Source organism: Narcine bancroftii, chromosome 2 (assembly GCF_036971445.1).
Source record: "Narcine bancroftii isolate sNarBan1 chromosome 2, sNarBan1.hap1, whole genome shotgun sequence".
NCBI classification, from domain to species: Eukaryota; Metazoa; Chordata; class Chondrichthyes; order Torpediniformes; family Narcinidae; genus Narcine; species Narcine bancroftii.
Window position 1 is genome coordinate 359,523,572 of NC_091470.1, and position 24,610 is coordinate 359,548,181.

At 44.3% G+C, this 24,610-nt stretch overlaps 2 protein-coding genes across 2 annotated transcripts in view; one reads left to right on the plus strand and one right to left on the minus strand.

The window, feature by feature from the left end:
* Positions 1-24,168, plus strand: part of LOC138755802 (inositol monophosphatase 2-like) — a 66,455-nt gene extending 42,287 nt beyond the window's left edge. Inside the window, exons 4-8 of the mRNA XM_069922433.1 lie at positions 55-100; positions 5,910-6,018; positions 9,991-10,099; positions 13,030-13,181; positions 20,627-24,168. Coding sequence (XP_069778534.1) covers positions 55-100; positions 5,910-6,018; positions 9,991-10,099; positions 13,030-13,181; positions 20,627-20,844 — 634 coding nt within the window. The 3' untranslated portion in view covers positions 20,845-24,168. The remainder of the gene's footprint in view (positions 1-54; positions 101-5,909; positions 6,019-9,990; positions 10,100-13,029; positions 13,182-20,626) is intronic.
* Positions 1-24,610, minus strand: part of LOC138755803 (centrosomal protein of 290 kDa-like) — a 92,987-nt gene that overhangs the window by 65,921 nt on the left and 2,456 nt on the right. The gene's annotated exons all lie outside the window — the stretch shown is intronic.

The following is a 24,610-nucleotide window of genomic DNA, read 5'->3' on the forward strand; positions in this document are numbered from 1 at the left end:
AGGCAACTCTGATTTTTTAAGAATAGAATTGTAACCCTTGACTTTGTTTTTCAGAGCCCCAGTGGTGGCAGTCTCCATTGGATTGGCTGTCAATAAAGAGGTAACAAATAACACATTGAACTGCTTTTCCTGCAGGTTGATTTCATCAAATTATTTCCCCTCCCCCAATTCCTGTCCTGAAAGGTTGACCCTTTCCAGGGTTCCACTGCTCATGACCAGACCTCTATTGCTCCAGTCTGCTAAATTAACCGTGGCTATTCTGGGTGTGGTGGGGAGGAAGGGCAATTGGATGTACCCATGAAGAAGATATATTTAGAACCATAGAACACTACAGCACAGAAACAGGCCCCTTTGGCCCTTCTAATCTGTGTCAAACTTTTTTTCCCAATTCCACCCAATCTATAGTCCTCCATACCTCTCCCTTCCATGTACCTGTCTAAATTCTTCTTAAATGTTAAAATTGATCCCGCCTTTAACACTGAGTTAGAATTTACATGGAGCTCGGTCACATTTCTGATTGGTGAGAATTGCACCACAGCTGCTTTCAGTTCAGCTAAGGATTTTGCTGGTTATCCCTGACTCAAAAACCAGAATGAATCACATGCACCTGACAAAAAGAGTCAGGTTTTTCTTCTTAGAGCCATAGAACTTTACAGCACAGAAGCAGGCCCTTCAGCCCTTCTAGTCTGTACTGGACTATTCTTCTATGCAGCAGCATTGAGCCTGTAATTACCACCTCAACTGGTTAGCTAATAAATGACTGAAGCTTCAGAGAAGGGTGGTGGTGTTCTTTCGTTGATGATTTACAGCTGAGAAGTTGGCCCTCCAAAGGTCTATCATAACATTGATAACTCTTTGCCACATGTATGAATTGTGAATGTTAAGCTTATGTTTACCATATGGCGAACATTAGTCACCTTGGTGTGTTAATTTGTCGAGATTGAGTCTGTTTGCTTGAAGTGCTGACCAGTTGAGTCCCTTGGATTTCCAAGCCTGAGGAACATCTAACTATACAGTATCCCACAGGAAGGAGCAAAGGCCTTTCGTGAATTTGTGATCATCGGGATCGAGGGCAGCAGTGCAGCAAAGAATAAGACCTGGGTGGCAGCTTCTAGAGCAATTAAGAAGAGTAGACAAGCTTGGACCTGCAGGAGATGGTAACCACGAGCAGGCCACCGACACTAGACAGCAAGTGTTTACTCAAGGAGAACAGGGGATAGCTCAGATGGAAGGTAAGACTATAGTTGCACAGGATGCACAGTTAAGGGGATTGTTGGAAGCTTTGGAGGAATGGATTGGGATCCTGACAGCATGTTGCACCCCAGATGGTAGGGTATGGCCCTGTCCATGTGTTTTTTGAATACTCCCTTCACTATATACCTCTGAAGGACTGGTTGTGAATCACCCTCATGAGTCAAGTGGTGAAGGTCTTCCTAGCGTTCTGAGCCATTTTAACATTGATGAATGGCTTGCTGGGCCATTTCAAAGGGCAACGGAGAGACTTCGCTGTGAGTCTGAAGTCACTAATGGATCACAGTTAAATGTCCTTCCCCATGGACCTTGAACTTGATTTTTTTAAAAACACTGAAACACGTAATATGAATTTGACTGTTACTAGAGCTTATAATTCTAGATCTTTAAAATAAATTTACTGTGTGGTTGAACAGATGGTTTAATAACAACAAATTAAGGGTGGCAACCACCAGAACACATAAGCACTGTTGCACTGGGCAAAGAGTTGCATTTGGAAGCAAGAACATTGGGAAAGTTTTATATTAATGAGTGAAGCAAGGATTAACTAGTAATTGATAGGAAAATGAAGGGAGTAAAAGAGAACAAAGAATAGTCTTAGATTGGGAGAAACATTAAATTAGAAACGGGAGATGCAGAGCTATTATTAGGAGCTCCTGAGACCTCAAATGGGGAAGTGACTGAGAGTGTAAGGATTAGAAGGCTGCGTTTGTATTGGCGGAGGAGAGATGGGGGAAGGAAAGAGGGATGAGCTGGTATTACCTTTCAGAGATGAAAAAAGCCATTGGCAGAGAATCCAGCCAGAAACAACAGAAAAGAGCTGATTCTTGTCCAGTTGTTGTTTTTCTGCATTCTGTTCCTGTGAGTGACGAGTTAAAAGATATCACAGGGAGAGTTGGTGATAGCGGACAGATGGAATGTGTGTGGAATGAAAATCTTCATATACAGTACCTCATTCTGTGCCATGAAGCAAACTTCCCGGATGGAGGCTACTTTACATTTAGTGCTTTACACTCCTTTGCCTGGAAGGGGATGAAGGTGTGCAAGTATGTTGACTATTATATTGCGACTGTTTCCTTACCTAGCTGAAAACCCCATTTATGTATTTGTTATTTCTAGCCTTGACTATTCCTATACTCTCTTGGGTGCCTATTCTACCTTCCATGAGAACGAGAACATTCAAAGTTCTGGTGCCCCATTCACTCACCAGTCCCCAAGGATGGTAATGTACACAGGCAGAGCAACACCTTGATTATAAAATTCTCGTCTAGATATCAGATCCCTTAATGATCCTTGCCTTTTCCCATTTTAGTAATCTCCTCCAGCCCCAAGTCCTCTGACGAAATTATACTCTGGCCTCTTGCTCGCCTCTGATTAGGACATGAACATGCAGATTAGTGGTAGGAATAGACAATTTGGTCCTCAAACCTGGTCTTTCTTTAAATAAAATCATGGCTGATCTGCTTGTAACCTTACCTCTAGCAACCTTGGTAACTTTTCACTTCCTTGCTTATCAAGAATTTATCTACCTCTATCTTTTTTTTGAATATTTTATTTTTGATTTTCAAAAAATCCAAATAAACAATACATTTTTTTTCCAACAATAGTGTATATCATACAGTCTATTTTATCCTCTCCCCCCTCCCGTACTCTATTACAAAAAAGAAAAAAATTATATAGATTAAACAAATACAAAGAACAAAAATATCGTTAAAGTCAAAAACCCTTTAAGAGAACTTAAGAAGGACCCAAAGAAACCTAAAATAAAAGGATAAGGAACAAAATGTAGGAGCACGTTGCCTGCACAACAACCCACTTCACTGATCTCTAGCATTGCACTACTGGCAAGGTTGTTGAATCCCTTTATCTAAAAGGGGTATATTTCTTCCTCAAATTGTACATAATTTTCTCCTGGGGAATACAACTTTGCAATTCCGTATTCCATCATGTAATATTTAGTTGGGAGGCAGATTTCCATGTGACCACGATACACTTCCTGGCTACCAACACGGCAACCTTCACGAACTGAATTTGGTATCTGGACAGTTTAAAACTCATGTCCATAATGTTTCCCAGAAGATACAATTCCAGATTCTGTGGAAAATCCACCTTTGTAATTTTTTTTCAGAATATCCCCCAGGACCCAGGTCCTCCCAGAAGGATCTCACCTTTGTACATACCCAGGTTGAGTGGATAAAGGTTCCAATCTCCACACCACACCTAAAGCACATTTCCAAGATTTCTGACTAGATTTATGTAATTTTTGAGGTACAGTTGATGCAGGAAATTCTACTCTGGGCTCTTGCTCGCCTCTGATTTGAACATGAACATGCAGATTAGTGGTAGGAATAGACAACTTGGTCCTCAAACCTGGTCTTCCTTTAAATAAAATCATGGCTGATATGCTTGTAACCTTACCTCTAGCAACCTTGGTAAATTTTCACTTCCTTGCTTATCAACCATTAATAACTGCTGTCATGCTGTCCTGACACAGGTATTTACCTCTGTCTTAAAAATATTCAAAGGCTCTTCTATTGGTCTAGTGGAAAGAGAGCTCCAAAGACTCATTGCTCTCTGAAGGGAAAAAGGTCACGTATGTCTTAATGGCAACTTTATTTTTAAAGTGAGGATTGAACATGACAATTCTGCATTCTACAAAAAAAACACCTTCTCCATGTTCACCCTGTCAACACCTGTCAAAATTTTATATGATTCAATTAAGTCTTTTCTCACTTTTCTAACCATGAGTTGACACAGGACTAGCAGCTCCAATCTTTTCTCTCAAGATAACCTGCCCGTTCATCTAATAGTCTCGCAAACCTTTTGAATCTACAGTATTGGTAGATTCCTTAAGAACATAGAAAATTATAGCACAGTAGCACAGGATCTGGAATTATACCTTCTGGGAAACATTATGGACATGAGTTTTAAACTGTCCAGATACCAAATTCAGTTCGTGAAGGTTGCCATGTTGGTAGCCAGGAAGTGTATCGTGGTCACATGGAAATCCATCTCCCAACTAAATATTACATGATGGAATACGGAATTGCAAAGTTGTATTCCCCCAGGAGAAAATTATGTACAATTTGAGGAAGAAATATACCCCTTTTAGATAAAGGGATTCAACAACCTTGCCAGTAGTGCAATGCTAGAGATCAGTGAAGTGGGTTGTTGTGCAGGCAACGTGCTCCTACATTTTGTTCCTTATCCTTTTACTGTGCCGACCAGGTAAACCTATTCCACAACAACTTAATTCTTCCCTACCTCTCACCCAAAACCCTCTAACATCCATGGATGTTTACCAGGATGTGGCCTGGTTTAGAGGGTATGAGTTGTGGGGAGAGGCTGGACAAACTTGGGTTATTTTCTCTCACATTGAAGGCTGGAGCTACCTGACAGATTTATAGCATCATGATAGGGTGGACGGTCAGAATATTTACCCACGGGGGAAGAGTGTCACACGCTAGAAGACGTTTTTAAGATGAGGGGAAGGAAGTTTAAGGAAAATGTTCAGGACAACTACTTAACAGGGGCAGCTGCCTGGAATGGGCTGACTGAAGTAGTAGTGAAAGCAGAAGAGCAGTAACTTTATTAGACTCTGAGACAGACACATGAATATGAGGGGATAGAGAGATGTCTATCAACTGCAACCAGCATATTTTTAATTTGATTTGGACATCGTGTTCAGCACAGACCAAAGGGCTGTACAGTACTGTACTGTTCTATTTTTTAGAAATGGTCAGTCAACATTTCTGGTCGGGACCATTTATGGAGATCGAATCCCAACCTGAAGCACTGACTGACCACTTCTACCCATGGATACTGTCTGACTCGTTGAGTTCCTCCAGTATCTCATTCTTCTGGGTTTGTCCCATTTTTTGCAACTTCAGATAGAGTTTTTTTGATGAGACAGTTTTTGTTTGACATTGTAAGGGTGCTGTGTAAATACAAGTTGTCTCATTTCAGCTCTGAGAATAGTTTCTGTACCTCTCTTTGATAATTTGTGATCTATTTGGCATCACTGACTTACCATAACCATATAACCACTTACAGCACAGAACAGGCCAGTTTGGCCCTACTAGTCCATGCCGTAACAAATCCCCACCCTCCTAGTCCCACTGACCAGCACCCAGTCCATACCCCTCCAGTCCCCTCCTCTCCATGTAACGATCCAGTCTTTCCTTAAATGTAACCAATGATCCCGCCTCAACCACGTCTGTCGGAAGCTCATTCCACATCCCTACCACCCTTTGCATAAAGAAATTTCCCCTCATGTTCCCCTTATCATTTTCCCCCTTCAATCTTAAACCATGCCCTCTAGTTTGAATCTCCCCCACTCTTAATTGAAAAAGCCTATCCACATTTACTCTGTCTGTCCCTTTTAAAATCTTAAACACCTCTATCAAGTCCCCCCTCAATCTTCTACGCTCCAGAGAAAAAAGCCCTAGTCTGCACAACCTTTCCCTGTAACTCAAACCTTGAAATCCTGTCAACATTCTCGTGAACCTTCTCTGCACTCTCTCCATTTTGTTTATATCTTTCCTATAATTTGGTGACCAAAACTGTACACAGTACTCCAAATGTGGCCTCACCAATGCCTTGTACCAATGAATTGACCCCTGATGACATAACATTTTTCCTCTATTTGTCTTCAACAGCTTGAGCTGGGTGTAATCTATAACTGTGTTGCACGTAAGCTGTACACAGGCCAAAAAGGTCATGGGGCATTTTGCAATGGCCAGAAACTTCAAGCATCTAAGGAGACAGGTTTGTTAATTTTATTCAACTTTTCAACCATTAAGTACGAAATGAATGTTTAAACAGTCATAATTCATACCTCCAACAGTTGAGTTAGTTTTAACAGTGGGCAGTTATAGAGGCCCCAATGTTGTGTATTGGTTACGTTCCTAAGACCATCCATAAACTGAATTTTCCATAAATCAGAAATAAACAATTTCCCCCAAAATCACAGTGTGAAAATGTTAATGTTGAAACCCCTGGAAAAATGATTTGCAACGGGTAGCCTTTGGAAGGACAACATAGGTGATAGGGTTTTTTTTTCTAGCCAGTGAACAGTGATGTTTGTTTGAATACACCCTGGGTGGAGTGACAGGTGGAGGTGATCCACAAATCAGCAAGAAAATTGTGAGTAGTTTATTAAACTAAAGTGTGAAGAGAAGTGGTTCAGGGTTTGTGTAATTTGATCATACCTGAAGGAGAATTTGGAGAAAGTATTGGCTTTTTACTGTGGGCAATCTCCACCTTGTTTCCTGCTAGAGGGATTCGAGTACTATACCATAGATCAGAGTCTGGGGGCATTTGCATAAATTTGGATTTTCATAAGGCAGGTCTTCCATTAACTGTGGCCTTTCCGTATATAGGATACTTTATCCTTTTGAAGAAGGTTGAATAGGCAATGACATCTTAGTACTGACCTCCGCCCCATTTGCCTATTCCCACTTCACAATGTACCAAATGGCCATCTTCACAGGTAGAAAGATACTGGGCTTGCCTTGATCAGATTGGAAGATTAGCAACTGAAATCTTAAATGAATGAAGCTCATTCCTTTCTCTGGGTTGTCTGATTATTTTTGTCTGCTTTGGTTTAGAAGATTAACCGTTAATTCCAGGAGACCAGCGTGATCCCAGTTGTTTGTCTCTAGAAATCCATTTGTCCACAGATTCAAGTAAAGAGTGGTCTCCTGAAGTTCCTATTAGATTTCTTATGTTTGTGTCCTTTAATCTTGGAATCCCCACAAATGCAATCATCTCCCTGTTGGTCATATTGCACACCATATTTTAAAGGTCAACTCTCTTTTGCTAGCAAGCTTATGTGCCCAGGCACAATTCCAAGGCCATCTACAAGTTTGCCGATGACACCATAGTTGTCGGCAGAATCACAAACGGCAATGAGGAAGCGTCCAGGAGGGAGATAGATCAGCTCATTCAATGGTGTAATGACAACAACCTTGCGTTCAATGTCAGCAAGACCAGATGATTATGGACTTCAGGAGGAAGTCAGGGGAACAAGATCCAATCCTCATCAAGGGCTCAGTAGTGGAGAGGGTCAAAAACTTCAAATTCTTGAGTGTCAACATCTCCAAGGATGTGTCCTGAAGCCTCCATGTTGATGCAATCACAAAGAAGGCTCACGAGTGGCTATACTTTGTGATGTGTCTGAGCCGGTTTGGTATGTCACCGAAGACTCTTGTAAACTTCTACAGGTGTACTGTGGAGAGCAGTCTGGCTGGTTGCATGCTACCTGGTATGGAGACGCCAACTCTCAGGACCAGAATAGTTGTTAATTCGGTCTGCCACATCACAGGCACTAGACTTCACTCCTCCGTCGAGAATATCTATTCTCAAAGACCCCCACCACTCAGGCCATGTCCTCTTCACTCTCCTACCATCGGGGAAAATGTACGGGAGCCTAAAGATGAGCGGCACAAGGACAGTTTCTTCCCTGCTGCCATCAAATTCCTGAACAATCAATGAACCAAAGACATACTGTTATTTTATTTTTTATAGTAATGTCGTAAGATGGTTATAATATGTACGTTCGCTCTATGGCGTTGCCGCAAAACACCAATAAATTCTGATTCTGAAGATTAGTCCCTGATCTATCGGCAGGCTCAGAAATGGGAAATATTCATCAGTGGTCATGGAAATGTGAGATTACTGCCTCACATAAATTTCCAGTCGAGATGTGTAAAACTAGCAACCAATCCCCTTTCACATGTCCAGCACCAGCAACTATTGATGTGGTATATTGGACATTTAGAATGTCTTTGATGAAGTACCACATGAGGATCTTAAGCTAGCACATGTGGTATTGAGGATAAATCAGTCAAGATTCTGTGACTAGACTTGTGGCACACCAAATGAAGCCACCCCAGCAACAACTTGGATGTGGGACCAACTGTACTATATTCCAAACTTATTGCTTATATTCATCTTGGTGGAAGTATGGATTGTGAGGAGGAATGCAGAAAAGCTTCATTGGGATTCAGACCAATTAGGTAAATGGGCTTGCACATTTTCACACATAGATTTTGCATTGGTAATATAATTGAGTGATACAGAGTTCGTGCAGAAAACATGCATTGAAATTATATTAAGCCACAATCATATTGAATAGTGCAGTGGGTGAAAGTGGCCAAACGACCTACTAGTTTGTTTCTTGCATTGTGTGTCATCTGATTTCTCTGTATTTAATCACACTTTGATCTGTGGTATCTTAGTGCTATTCTTTATTGCTTGTTTTTTTCTGTAATATTGAATGGGGAACTGATCCAATAATTGACTCCCAGGTTCTTGATTTTATAGTGAAAGAAATTCTTAACTCCTATGATGGTGCCAGCGTGTGTAAATGACCAAATCCAAATCTCCAAAGTAATTCCAAACATTCATCCAATTTGTAGTTAGAAATAATTTTGAGCGGTATTATTATATGCCCTGATGTTAATGTTTATACCTTAACCATTGAATAGGATTTATCAGAATGATCATGAAGGCACCTTCACATGATGTGGGTGTTACTGAAAAGGCTACAGTGACAGTTGTCCAGCAGCTCCCACAACTGCTGGATCATGTCTTGGCCAAAGGCTTCAACTGCACTTCAACAATCTGGCAGTAAAAGTGGCCAACTGGATACTTGATTCTGTAACTGGTAATCTTTAAGAACAGCATGTCAGGTTTTGTGATGTTTTCAGTAATCAAGAACGACTGGATCTGTCTGCTCTTGGAAGGACTTTTAAGCAAACACAGTCAGGTGCAACCATGTCATACTAAGATTTTTTTGAGCAATGGTTTCTTTTGATTGTCATTACAGAAAGACTACAAGGTTGACAGAATATGGAATTTGATCGTGAAATTGGTGGATAGCTTGGAGTTTAGAATTCATTATTCAGGCTTGAGAATTGTGAAGCTCCTCTTTGATTCCCTAATGCACTGATTTTTTTTTCAATTTAGCGATCAACTTAATTCATAATACTCTATGTTCTATCTTAAGTCTTTTAGATGTACACCAAATTCAAGGTAATTGAGCACCCGTTGACTCTGGTCGTTTCGTGGCCATCGTTAATTGTCACATTTACTAAGATCCATTGATAGAGGTTGGGTTATTCTGCAAGCAGACCAATAGAGATGTCCATACAGAAGTGCAGCATTACAGAGAGAGATCAATCGGTACATAGCAAAAGCAACATAATTTTAATATTTTGGGTCTGATAATGGTGGGAAGGAAAATGTCATTGAATCTGGTGGTATATGATCCCACACCATTGAATCTGCTTCCTGATTGGGGAGATGTGGGGGTGGTTGGGGGTGGGGGGAGAAAGCAGGAGGGAAGGGGAAAGGAAAAGAGAGAGGGGGAGGAAAGAGGGGGAAGGGGAGGCAAGCAGGAGGGGGTGGGGTAAGAAAAGAGGGAAGGAGGATTAACTATTTTATTCCAAGATATGGAATTCAATGCCAGGTAGTGGAAGCCATCAAACAGTCTACAAAATGGGACTGCTTTGACATTTGAGAGGAAATAATCTGACGGTTTGCGGGCAATATAACTGAAGAGATTGGTCTACAAGGAGCTGGCAAGGACTAATAAGGCTGAATAGTCTCCTAATGGGGCATAACAATTGATTGATTCCTTGACTAAATTGTGACAAGACCTTGGTGCTCATTGCTGGCAATTTTGGTGTTGCTAAGAGTTAGCCCTGATACTGAGGGTGATGTTTTATTTTACAGATATATCAAAAGCCCTGATTTTAACTGAACTTGGCTCAATCCGAGAACCAGGGGCAGTGAAGATGCTATTTAGTAACATGGAGAGGCTGCTTTCAGTACAGCCACATGGGTAAGGATAACTAATCTGTGTTAACTAATGTTCAGAAGAGCTCCTGGCTGCTTTTCAAGATTTTTTCTTGAAGCACCATTACATTTTAACTATCACAGAACAGACTGATAGGTTAAATGGCCATTTTAATTTGCCCCAATTGTTTACCATCTGGGGGAGTTGATGGAAAAATGAAGAGAAATAAATGGGAATACTGCAGAGTTAATGTAAAAATGGTTGCTGGATGAGTTGCACAGATTTACTAGGCCAAAAGGACTGATGGGAACCTAACATCTTTACTGTAATGTGTCAATGTAGAAACCTACTTGGTTCTTTAAGATTCTGTGGGTCATTGGCATACTGTATACAGTAGATTGAAATATTGCTCTCAGTTGCAAAACATTTTCTAACTTACCTCCATAACTTCCTCCAGGCTAACAATTGAGTGCACTGTTCGACCATTGAACCTGTGTGTGACCCACTCCTTTGTCTAAGTGTTACCACAATCATCCAGGTTTTGAGCTTTGGAACTCTCTCAAATCTTTATGCCTCTCTACTCCACTCTCCTTTGAACAACTTACCTTCAAATTCAGCTGTTTGAATAAGCCTTTATAGACAATAGACAATAGGTGCTGGAGTAGGCCAATTGGCCCTTCAAGCCAGCACCACCATTTATCAAATCATGGCTGATTTTTCCCTTTCAATAACCAATCCTAGCCTTATCCCTATAACCCTTAACTCCCCTGCTCACAAGAGCCTTATCCAACTCTCTCTTAAATCTATCCAATGAATCCGCCCCCACTACCCTCTGTGGCAATGTATTCCACAGACCCACAACTCTCTGAGTAAAAAAAATTCTCCTCATTTCTGTCTGTATTCTTAAACTATGCCCTCTAGTCCTAGTCTCACCCATCATTGGGAACATGTGCTCTGATTTCACCCTGTCAAGCCCTTAGATAATCCTAAATACCTCAATCTTGTCTCCCCTCATCCTTCTAAACTCCTTTGCATATAGTCCAAGTCTTTCTAACTTATCCGCATATGACAATCCTGCCATCCCGGGAACTAACCTTGAAAACCTGCGCTGTACTCCCTCTATAACAAGTATGTCCTTTCTTAAATATGGGGACCAGAACTGGATGCAATACTCCAGGTGAAGTCTCACCATGGCCCTGTACAACTGGGCCATTCCCCTCTTTATGAAAGTCAACATACTGTTTGCCTTCTTCACCGCTTGCTGAACCTGCACGCTAGCTTTCAAATGACTGGTGAACAAGTACGCCCAGATCCCCACTCTCCAGCTTAACTCCATTTAAATAATATTCTGCTCTCTTGTTTCTGCCTCCAAAATGGACAACCTCGCATTTACTCACATTAAACTTCATATGCCATCGTTCCGCCCACTCCCCTAAACTATCCAAGTCCCCTTACAATTTTCTGACATCCTCCTCACTCTTTACATTACCACACAGTTTAATGTCATCTGCAAATTTGCATATGTAGTTATTTATTCCCTCATCCAAATCATTTACATAAATGATAAACAACTGAGGGCCCAACACCGACCCCTGCGGGACCCCACTTGTCACATCCTGACATCCAACTAAGCCAAATAATTTTTCTCTGACTGCACTTCAACTGAGGCCTTGGGATGCTATTTTCCATTGGTGGAACTTTATAAATGCTTGTTCATTATGAAGCTTTAGAGGCCTGTGATTTATGTTTAAGAGGGGGGGGGGGAAATCCTAATGCAAAGGAGATTGCTCAAACTCCCCTTGAAATGTTATAAAGAAATAGTGGGTCAGCAGATAGCCACTGCCTCGAAGCTCCAGGGACATTGGTTCGATCCTGACTTGGGTGGTGTCTGTGTCCTGTTCCATTTTTTTTCTGTCCATCAAAAGGAAATAGGATCCCAAGGCTCTACTGAAGTGGACATTGTTAGGTTAATTGGCTGCTACAAATTGCCCCTGGTTTAGTTAGCCATACAGCACAGTAACAGGCTCTTCTGGCCCACAAGCCCGTGCTGTCTAATTATACCCAATTAACCTACAACCCCAATACGTTTTTGAAAGATGGGAGGTAACAGAAGCACTTGAAGGAAACCCACATAGACACGGGAAGAAAGAACAAGCTCTTTGCAGACAGCGCCAGATTCAAACCTGGGTCACTGGCATTGTAATAGAATTGCACTAACCATGCTGTGAGTTAATAGGCTTGTGAGAGGGAATAGATTAAAGGGAAATAAATGGGGAAAAGAAATTGATATGATCATTCTGAGAGCCAACATAGACTCAATATCCTGTTTTTATGTTATGGAAAAGAGTTGAACAAGAAAATCTGCAGAAATGGGGTCAAGTGCAAGACACAAATATGTTGGAGACACTCAGCAGATCGGGCAGCACCCATAGGAAGTAAAGGGTAACCAAGATTTCTGGCCTGGGCTTGAAATGCTGGCTACCCTTTATTTCTTATGGATGTGGTGTGGACTGCAGAATTTCTCCAGCACATGTGTGTTGCATAAGAAATGTGAGAATGGAGTCTTTAGTACACCAGTAGAATAAATGTTACTAAAGTTTCACGGATTGTGAACATTGTCTAAACCAATCACTCCTTAAGTGGGTAGTGATGAGCTTCTGCTTTGAATCACTGATGTTGCTGGTGGGAAGGAATTCTAGGACTTAGACTCTGTGATGTCCAGATGGTGTGTCCTTTGAAGTGGCACTTCTTCCATTTGTCCACTACCCCCTTGTACTTGGTGATAAAACTGTGCTGTTGGAATAGTGAGATGGTTAACTGTAATGTATTTCGTAGCTGGCATGTGGTAGAGCAGTGGAGGAACTGAATAGGTAGGTGGCTTAGTAGATGGGATGCAAGTGAAGTGGTCTGCTTTGTCCAGGATAGTGCCAAGGTCCTCAAGTGGTTCAGTGGCTTTATTTTGTTGATTCCTCTAGGATCAGGATTATAGGAAGTGCTGCTCTTGATCTATGTCACGTAGCAACAGGAGATGTAGAGGCCTTCTACCAGTTTGGCCTTCATTGCTGGGACATGGCTGCTGCAGCTGTCATTGTCAGAGAGGCCGGTGGCATCCTGATTGATACAACAGGTAAGAATTATAGACAACTGAACTGCTGTGTTCATCTTTACTTGGATAAGAGACTATATCCATGTGAGAATCCAAAAGTCATTTGTTGCCAATAAAGGCTTCAATTCAGAGAATTATGGTCCCATTCTCAAAGTCTTATGCCGCGAGGAAAACTTTTACCACAAAGGGAGAAATTCAATGCCTTTTCGGGAAATACAGTCCATCAGAATTTGGGATTGTCCTGTTGGGTGCCAGCACAGACTGGACCGAAAAGCTTTCTGTGCAATAACTACATGATAAGTATGCACCACAGACTCACAGGCTTTATTGTTTAAAATTAGCTTTCTTAGTTTCTGATATCCTTGCCCCAGTGCACCATTCCTCAACCACCTTCTTTATACTACGACTGAATTAGCCAGTGAATGCCAACAACGGCTTATGGATCAGAATTAATTTGCTTGATATTTGCTCCACACTGAGATATTAGTAACTGAGTGAGTCACTGATGTCACCTATATCCCCACTCCACCAATTTATTTGTACTTTTGCAAATATACGTTCCTCAAATAATGATCAAACAAAACTCATCCACTGATTTGGACCAGTTTGAAGTATCCTTAAGGTTAGTTTCAAAGCTGTCCCAGATTAACAACTTACTCATCACTCGACAACATGTAAAGGAAGCGTGAGCATGAGAAATATTTCTTTGAATGTTTTTTTGTCTCTTTAAGTACTTTTTTTGCATCTCCTTAAATATCAAAGTATTCGAATCAAAGTATAGATGACTCTTTCTTTATTCTAATATATCCTAATTTCAAAGTATCGTCTTCCAAAAGCATGAGCTACAATATTCCGAATTTTGATCTCTTTAATCCAATAAATCAAACTCTAGGCTGTTAGTTTATGTAGCTTTAATTTGTTGATAAAACAGATAAACATTTTGCATAGCTGTGCATTAAGACATTCATAACAATGAGTAACAAAGCATTTACTGCATAATGACATAGATATAAAACGCAAATAAAGCTCAACCTTTAAAGAGATGCACAGAAAATATAGATGAACAAATTTAAAGAGACAAAAAACATCCAAAGAAAAATTTCTCATGCTCATGCCTCCTTTACATATTGTTGTATAATAAGCAAGCTGTTCGTCTGGGCGGATATTACGACATAGTACATCGTATTTACTAAGGTAACACCACAAACAATAGTCTCTTAAAGAGACGAGCGCAAAATTAATTGAGCGTTTAAAAAAAAAAACAAGGTTTTAACCTTTACATTATGATCTGGAGATGGCCTTTATAATTTTGCCTGGTAACCTGCACACCCATGCCCCAAAGGACATAGGGTTGGTAGTGGGATGATTTTGGTTGGCCAAAAAGCAGAAACCTCGGTGACGTTTTGGCTTTATTGTTTTAGTTGTTTAACCTACAGTAAATCAGCCATACATGCTGGACAATCTTTGTGCTTTAGTTCTGAGAGGAAGTGGTTAAATGAGAGAGGGGTTACTGTGTTCTTCACTAGGTCTGTAAGAATTCTGCCATATGGATTCCTCTGATGTTTAAGTACTGTAATTTTTTTTCCACCTGTGACCAGCACACTTTGCAGTGAAAAAACGCACATGCTTGAGAAACTCAGCAGGTGAAACAATGCCTTTATGTAGCAAAGGAAAAGATACATCACCAACATTCCTTTGCAGTGAGTTCACCTCTGACTATAGCTCGTTTAAGCAGTGTTATACTTGGTTGAACACTTCCAGAATTGTGAAAAATCTGTTGAGCAATGAGTTCAATTATGGCACGCTAGTCATCTAACCTCATTTCACTTTCCTGTACTTGGTCCGTAGCCCTGAAAATCACAATGTTCCAAGTGCACTTCCAAGCTCTGATCAAACATGAAGAGGTTTTCCACCTTCACCACCCTTTCCAGCAATGAATTCCAGTCTTTTATGGTTTTAGATGATCCCACCCCGGTCTCCCCTCTATTCTTTCACAGATTCTTTTAAATCAAAGCCCTCTTGGCTTTACTCCCAAGAGTTCTTCTTATTTACTCTATTGAGGGCCTTGAGAATTTTGTACACTGTTCCTTTAATTTTCTCCAAGTGCATGAGTGGAGAATAAAATTGAGAATTCAGGGCCCAAGTACTTTGAGTGGAAAGTGCTGACAAAGGAGTGAAAGTATACTCCCTGTGAGTTTACTTAACAGTTCCTAGCTGATAAATCAGTAAGGAAATCCATAAATAGAGCATCCACTGGCCATTTGCACCTTTCCTTCTATCATCCCTTTTCAGCTTTTTTAGAATTTTTATGGCTGTAGTGGAGGAAAACGTTGAAATTAATAAAGTTGTGTGGAGAAGAATGACACTCACACCAAAGCCTTGGAAGATGAGATTGATTTATCGCTCTTGCCGTCGCGCTTACATAGGACCCTGGCGCTGACATCAGGGCCCCGCGTCATCGAAGCGCCGGCCTCGGAATGGCCAGCATTCCCGCCAGAGTTTCCCTCCTCGCGGAGGTCACCTGGGATGACGGCCTGGGATAACCCCCAGGTCTGCACAGTCACAGTGTTTGTGGGCTATTTTGCGGGCTGATCCTTGTCTCCGTGCATGGAGCATTACACGACCCCCCCCCTCCAAGAACTGGCAACCGGGCCCTTGTCCATAGCCTTAGGTGGCCTGCCCTTGCATTGTTGGAGAGGAGTGGAGACCGGCTCATTACAGTCCAGATATGCCAGTTTCAGACAATCAAAGGTAAGTCTCCTCCTTACCTGTGATGTCAAGGATGATGGTAGAACCATTGTCTCTAATAACCTTGTAAGGGTGGTCTATGTGCACCCATCCTTACAAACATGTACTGACAAGACTTTATGTCCTTTGGGAAACTATGCTGGGGATGGCCGTGTGGATTGCCGCAGAACCAAAGACTCAAATTTTCGCCACAAGTTCTCAAGGGTCGCCGCAAGGCATTTTGTGTGTATCAGGGGCCAGTAACTCCCCAGGGATTATCATAGACCATCTCTGCCGCTAAGGTATTGAAGTCCGTCCTTGGCATGGTACGAATTCCCAACAGGACCTAAGGCAGTTCGTCCACCTGTTGGGACACTTGAGCCAGGCCATCAAGGCTGCTTAAGGTGCCTGTGGAAGTGCTCCACCAACCTGGTGGCCTGCATCCCCAGAAAGTTAGCCAGCACTGTCCAGAGCCTGGAGGTGAATTGTGCCCCCTGACCAAGGTGAGGTTCTCTGGGACCCCAAATCGGGACACCCATGTGTTAATGAGTACCCTGGTGCAGGTTTCAGTGGTGGTAGCAGCTAGCGGGACTTCCTCCAACCACCTCATGGAGCTGTCAACCATGGTCAAGAAGTTTCTCGCCCCACGAGAAACAGGTAACGGCCCCACTAACTCATGGATGTGGCTCAATCTGTGCCAACTCAAAAGTCTGTGTGGGCGCTCTGGTGTGAACCTGCACTTTGGAGGACTGACAGTTCTTACAGGTCTTGCCCACTGGCTGACCTGTTTACGGAGGCCATGCCAGACAAACTTGTTGGCCACCATTTCGGCCATGGCTTGGATGGTGGAGTGTGCCAAGTTATGAATGGCTTTAAAAACCTGGCGCCTCCATGCAGCCAGGATGATGGGGTAGAGGTGACAGTAGAAACATCGCACAGCAGTGTCAAGTTATCTGGGCTGACTGAGACGTCCTCCACCCTGAGACCAGAGACGGCTGATTTATAAACAGGGATCTCGGGGTCCAGTTGCTACACTTTGGCGAGGGCCACATGGCCGACCCTTTGGGACAGGATCAATCGCAGGGCGTGACAGAGTGTCAGCTACCACGTTGCTTTTCCCCGCGATATGTTGAATGTCTATGGTAAACTCGGACACATAGGACAATTGTCTCTGTTGGTGGGTTGACTGTGGGTCTGATACCTTATGGAAGGTGAAAGTGAGCAGCTTGTGATCAGTGAACACCCTGAATTGCTAGGATTCCAAAAAGTAATGGAAATGTCTTACCACCAGGAACAGCGCTAACAGCTCCCAGTTGAAAGCACTGTATTTATGTTCTGGGGGGTGGGGGTGGAGGTGCTTGTTGAAAAAGGCCAAGGGTTGCCACTACCCCGCGATGAGTTGTTCTAGCATGCCCCCTACCACTGTGCTGGTGGCGATGAGTCAGGGTGGTAGGTGTCTCCGGTCTGGAGTGGACCAGGAGAGTGGCATTGATCAGCACTTCTTTGGCATTCTGGAATGCCCTGGAGGACTCCTCATCCTAAGTAATATCTTTTGCCTTGCCTGTCATCAGCACCAAAAGGGGCACATGATGCGTGCCTCTGCTGGATGAACCTGTGGTAAAAGTTTATCATACCAGCGAATTCCTGCAGACCTTTCACTGAGTGTGGCTTAGCCGGACCACTTCAAACTTCTCAGGGAGGGGTGTGGCACCATGTCTGTTAATCCTGTGCCCCAGGAAATCGATAGTGTCCAGATCGAACTGGCACTTTGTGAGATTGATAGTCAGCCCGAACTCACTCAGATATGTGTACAGTTGTCTCAGGTGGATGACTTGGTCCTTGCGGCTGCAACTGGCAATGAAAATATAGCCCAAATAGATGAACACGTGGGAGGTCCTGGCACACTGAGTCCATCAGCAGCTGAAAAGTTTGTGCCGTGTTCTTTAGACCAAGGGCACATGAGAAATTCAGACAAGCCAAAGGGGGTTATAATTGCAGTGTTGGGAAAATCCTGGGGGTGAACTGGGATTTGGTGGTACCGCCAGATGTGGTCCACCTTGGAGAACACCCGTGCCCTGTGCAAGTTCGTAGCAGTTTTGGATGTGAGGCACGGGATATCTGTCAGGCGGGGTGGCCTTGTTGAGGTGACAGTAGTCACCGCATGGTCTCCAATCCCCCTGCTGATTTGGGCACCATGTGGAGGGGAGAGGCTCAGGGATTGTCAGAGCGCTGCACAATCCCCAGCTCCTCCTTTTTAAAAAATTCCTCCTTCACCATGCTGAGTTTATCGGGAGGGTGTCAGCATGCCCTGGCCTGGGGCCCTCGGTCAGTATGTGGTGCCTTTCTCCATGCTTTGGCTTGATTGCGGAGAACTGCGGCACCACTATTAAGGGGAACTCTGCCAAGATGCGGGTGAATTCATTGTCCGAGAGTGTTATAGAATCCAGGTTTTTTTTTTGGGGGGGTGGGTAGCTTGGCTTCCCCCAGAGCCATACTCTGAAAGGTTCTGGTATACACCAAGCACCGTCTCTTGAGATAGACAATCAAGCAGTGGGCCCTGAAGGACGTTGGGCCCAGGAGTGGTTAGGCACTGCCACGAGGGTGAAGATCCACGTAAAGTGGCTGTTGCCGAAACGAAAGAGAATAGTGCGGGTCCCAAAGTCCATATGTAGGAGTTGTTGGCTGCCTTCAGTGCTGGGCCCTGCTTGCCTCTTATCTCGGCACCCATGTCAACCAGGAAACGCCTGCCTGACAGTGATTCCCAGATGTAGAGGAACTATCACGTGGGCCATCTGCCGCAGCCATCAATGTCAGTTTGCCAAGGTGTTTCCCAAAAACCTGTAGGGTGGTGGCATCAACGGGCCTCCACACCCCATCGCTGGTGGTAGTAGCATAGCTGTCCTGGGGTGTTCACTTGCTTCTCCACTGGCCTTGATCTGGCCGGGGGTTGTTCGAGGGGCTTACTGATGTGGTCTACGACGACACTGGTGTCACTCTCCACAGCATGTCCGCCTGGGCTGCGACTCTTCAAGGGTCGCTAAAGACCTCGTCTGTGAGCGAGAGTCATATATCCTCAGGCAGCTGGTCCAGAAAGACCTGCCCTCAGTTCAAGTGAGCATCTCACTCATTAGGGCAGATGGGGCCCAGTCCCCAATCCATCAATATGCAGCAATCGGGCAGCGCGCTCTTGCCAGGAAAGCCTTAAAGTGTGGGTTACTACCTCTTTGAGGGCCACTTCTTTGCCTTACTCTGGAGGCTGCCATAGGAAATCTACGACCCTTGCCACTGTGTCCTGATCGAGGCCGCTCATAACGTAGTAGTAGTTGGTGTCGTTGACTGTGAGGCGGTTGAACTGAAACTGAGCCTCGGCCTCCTCAAACCACACATGTGGCTGCAACACCCAGAATGTTGGAAGCCTGAGAGAGAGAGTGGGGGTGGGTTGCTGGCTCTGCTTGATCTGTCATCTGTCGGGGTCACCAATGTACTCCACGAGCGTGGAGAAGAATAACACGCACACCAATGCCTTGGAAAACGAGACTGATTTATTGCTCAGGCCATTGTGCTTATGTGGGCCCCTGGTGCTGACGTCAGGGCTCCATGACATCTGAGCGCCGGCCTCAGATTGTTCAGTGATCCTGCCTAAGTTCCCTATCTTGCTGCCCTGCGGAGGTCACCTGCCGTGCCCCCAGTTCCACACGGTCAACACATTTTTCAGCCATTTTGCGGGCCGGTCCATGTCTCCGAACTTGGACCAATACAGTTGACTCTTACTGAATAGGTGGGCTGATGTTGGAATTAGTGTCTTGCTACATCCATTGGTGGAGATCTGTCCTCATTGCACGGTAATGAAGCATGAATTTTGAGGGGAGCAGCAGTATCTTCTACTTCACACGTGAAATTAAATTTCAATGAACCAAGAATCAGCAGTTTCTAGCCTGCCTCTATCCTTGTGCTACATAAGGCTTGTTCAGCTGTATTCTTGGCTAAGAATGCACCTGAAGAAGAGAAAGCGGCCCTTTGATTTGCCATTCAGGTGGCAGTGCTAAAAGTGCAGCGCTGGCCACCTGAAGAAGATGTGCATCTGAGTGCACTCCTGGCTCCTCCCCCTTGAGTTGTCAAATTAGGATGGCTGGCTGTCATCCCCCGTGGGATGTCCCCACCCTGATTGTTCTGCCCCCCCGCGGGAGAGAAAGGGGCTGGGGTGGCTAATGGGGCAGGGGGGTGCTGGGGTGGCCGGCGGGGGAGTACGACGCTCGAGTCAGGTACCGGCATTGTTTCGGCCAGCCCCCGTTCTCCCCTGGCTGCTGTTCTCCCCCACCATCCGCTCCAGCTGCCGTTCTCCCCCGTCGGGCGCTCTAGCCCCGCAGTCCCCGCGCTGACACCCTAGCCAACTGCCCCTGCCCTGTTGTCCTGCGCCGGGGAAGGGGCAGCTGAGAGAGGAGCTGTCAGGCACTCACCAGCTGACTGTCATCTCAAATGCAGCTGCTTTTAGGCGGCTGCATTCAGATGGCTGGGGAGGCCACTGTGCTACGGCAATTATCCCTCTCGGAGGAGGGTTACAAAGTTCGCCTTGCAAGCGCCTCCAGCACATTCACGTGGCTCCCAACAGACACATATTGCTAAAATATGCAGTTTTATAAGTGGGGCAATTGACCACCTGAAAGTGCACAACTGAACGAAGATTGGTTCTGAGCCTGGTTGTACAAAGTCACCTTTAGTTTTGATTCTCCTGTTTCCAGGTGGACCACTGGACCTCATGTCCCGAAGAGTGGTGGCAGCTGGCACGTCCCAGTTGGCCCAACGAATTGCTAAGGAATTGGAGACAGTGGCTTACAAACGGGATGACAGTTTAGAAGAAGCGAGCGACTGTCATCAAACCACAGCAGTCAATACGGAAACTGAATCGGTCAAGAGATTCAACACTCTCACTGAAGGTTTTAATAAGAGTTCTAATTGAATTGTCATTAAAGTAGTGAGAAATTCACCTTTGGTTGGTCGCACTGATCAGATGCAGGGCCCCACACCTACTTATTCAGCTCCATCTATTTCAACTGAACTGAACATTTTTAGTATCAACCAAAGATGAACTCAAAAAAAAAGGAATTTTCACTTAATTGAGTTGATAAGTAAGGGGGCAAGATGTAAGGGGGAGGATGAGACTCAAAGGATTGGGAAGTTCACTGGTGAGCAAAAATTGAGTAGGGTATAAAACCAATGATTTGGCCGACCTGCCAAGTTCCAGCGAACACACTGACAAGCCCCTGTGTTAAAATTCTCCCTGATGCAGCAGTCAACATTTGCTGTGTTGGATCTGACAAGTTAAACTTGTGTGATAGGATACTGCAAGAATAAAGAAATGTTATGATTCTGTAAATATTTAATATCTTTCACGGTTTCTTACTATCTGGGCCATTCAGCCCATTTATGCTGACTCTCACCATATCCAACAGTCCTATTCCCCACTTATTTCCTTGCAATCTATTCTCTCGCCATCCACAGTGAAAACAACTTGCGTTATGTTAGATGTTTAACCTACCAAACTGCCTGTCATTGGCATTTGGGAAGCAACCAGAGTGCCCAGGGAAAACCCATGCAATCTCAGAGAATGTGCAAAATCACGTCACGAGAGCTGTTGTCGAGTTGCAGACCAGATCATACTTTCTACTCTATCCACAACACCTCCAACCTGCACACTTATTGACCCACCCGTTCACTTCTGTGTCCAAGTCATTGATAAAAATCACAAAGACCAGGGGTCCCAGAACAAATCTTTGTAGAACCAGAATCCAAGTCGCCATGGTTCCTCAGGTCTCAAGACTTTCTGAATGAGTTGACCATGAGGGCCTTTCTCAAATGCCTTACTAAAATCCATATACACCTCTACCACCATATCTTCATCGATTTCTTTTGTCACCTCTTCAAAAATCTCAATTAGGTTAGTGAAGCACGACCTGTCCCTCACAAAAGTGTGCTATCTATCTCTGTGTATGCTTATATAAATGCTTGCAAATCATGTCCATAAGAATCCTCCAATAGCTTGCCCACCACTAATGTCAGACTCACTGATGTAAGGCTCACTCATCTAAAATTCCCTTTCTTGCCTTTCTTCATTTGTGACTCTCCAATCCTCTGGCATCTCTTACGGCCAGATAGGATGAAGAGTTCATTGCCAATGCCCCAGCAATGCCTTCCCTCGCCTTCTCTAGTAACCTGGGGTATATCTCATCCAGTCCCAAGGACTTAGCTATCTGAATATTTTTAGGATTCTGCACATCCTCTTTCTTAACCTCCAGTTCATTTGCTTGTTCCACACTAACTTCACATTTATGAAGGTCTCTTTCCCTCATGAACACTGAAGAAAACTATTCATTTAGGACATCCAGGCATGTTTCCCCATCACCCACAATCCCCCCCCCCCCCATCCCTATTAGGTCCTACCTTCAGTCTAATCATTCTTCTATAGGCACTTTCAGGTGGCCAAATTCCCCGCTAGTAAAGCCACATATTATGGTAATATACAGCTGTCGGGAGGCCACTTGAATGCGCCTGCGAGGCAAACTTTGTAATCCTCCTCCGAGAGGGATAATCGCTGCAGCACAGTGGTCCCCCCCAGCCATCTGAATGCAGCTGCTAAGGGGTTGACAGTCAGCTGGCAGCACCTGACAGCTCCCCTCCCAGCTGCCCCTGCCCCCCGGCGTGGGACGTCAGGGCAGGAGCAGCCAGCGTGGGCTCCCAGGGCAGGGACGTCCCCACACTAATCCCACTGCCCCGCTCTCTCCCAACAGCCCGACATCAGTCCCCGCACTGTGGTGCGTCCGGCACGCTTTGGGCGGCCAGCGCGGGGGTTTGAACCGCCTGAACTTCTACAGCCCGCACCAGCTGCCTGAACCGCTGCAGCCCACTCCGCCCGCACCAACCCCTGCAGCCCACGCCGGCCTCTCCAACCTCTGCAGCCCGCGCCGGCCTCTCCAACCCCTGCAGCCCGTGCCAGCTTCTCCAACCCATACAGCCCGTGCCGGCTTCCCCACAGTGTGGGGACTGATATCGGGCTTTTGGGAGAGTGGGCAGCGGGATCAGTGTGGGGACGCCCCTGCGCTGCTAGCCCACGCCGGCTGTCCCAACTCTGACAGCCAGCCATCCCAAATCTGACAGCCCGAAGGGACAGGAGCCGGAGTGCACTCAGAGGCGCATCCCATGCAGCTGTCCCTTCAGGTGGCCAACGCTGCGCTTTTAGCGCTGCCACCTGAACAACAATTCAAAGGGCTGCTTCCTCTACTTCAGGCACATTCTTAGTGGAGAATGCACCTGAAGAAGCCTTATTATTCATGAACATATAGAATGCCTTAGGGTTTTCTTTAATCCTACTTGTCAAGACCTTCTCATGCCCCCTTCTAGCTCTCCAAAATACTCATTACTTCCTGGCTACCATATAATTCTCATGAGCCCTTCCTGACATTTGCTTCCTGAGCCTTATTATGTATACCTTCTCCTTACTACTCTAGCTGTCACTTGTCAATCATGGCACCTTTTCCTTACCATCTTTTCCCTGTCTCAGTGGGACAAACCTGTCCAGAACCCTGCACAAGTCGCTCCTAAATATGCTCCTCATTTCTGCTAGGTGTTCCTGAGATCATCTCTTCCTGCCTGATCCCACATAATCAGTCCTTCCCCAATTAAACACGTTCCCACTTTGTCTATTTCTATCCTTGTCCATATGCTAAAGGTCAGGAAGTTGTGGTTCCTGTCTTAAATAACAGCACTGTATTTTTAGCCTGGGTTGCTCAGATTAGGAAAATGTCTCACGGGGCTTTCAAGGACTAATTGTCAATAAATTACTTGGAGATAAAGGCACCTATCCCAAAAGCAGTCTCAAAGGAAAGAAAGCAAGCTAAGTTTGGGGGAAGAATTCCCAAGTTTAGTAGTAACTATATTTGGTAATGGTGAAAAGGCCAAAAATGGAGGGAGGCAGTGAAAATGAAGATTAAGGTAGCAAGATTAGTAGAAGGTAATGAAAATTAAGACTTAAATTGCAGTTGCAGTTCTCTACCTCCATGCACCAAATAGTTAGAATCCAAACCATTTTTACACCTGATTTTCATGGTAATCAATGCAGGGACTGTTGCTGCAAGGTCTCACAGCCAACTTTGTGATTGAGGATATCAAAGCAACTTGTGATTTAAAAAAAAAAATTTCATCAGGGTTTTACTAAGTTTACTGAAAATGTGACGTTAATAAATAAATAATAAACTAGCCATGAATAAACATTAATTTTTTAATATCAGTTCAAAATCTCTGTCATTTCTACTCTTTGGTACATTCAGATTCCATTAAAATACCAAAACCTCTCACACTTGGAATGATAACCGTGGAAAAACACGATCCGCAAATGCAGGAATCTTGAGTGAACAAAAGTGGAGAGACACAGCAGATCAAGTAACATCCATGGAGGGAAATGGTCTCAGCCTTGATAACGAGTCCTGACACAAAATGCTGCCTGAGCATTTCTCTCCATGGATGCTATTATAATAGTTAAACAAGTCTGTGTCTGCTGGAAAACTGAAACAATACACAAAAATGTTGGAGTAACTCAGCAGTTCATGGAAAGCAATAGGCTGTTGTTTTGGGCCTGAGCCCCGATTTGCACACTTTGGAATCCTACAAGAATTTGACCAAACCCTAGTTCTTTACCTGAATGCATCATATTAGGAAATGAATACAGATTA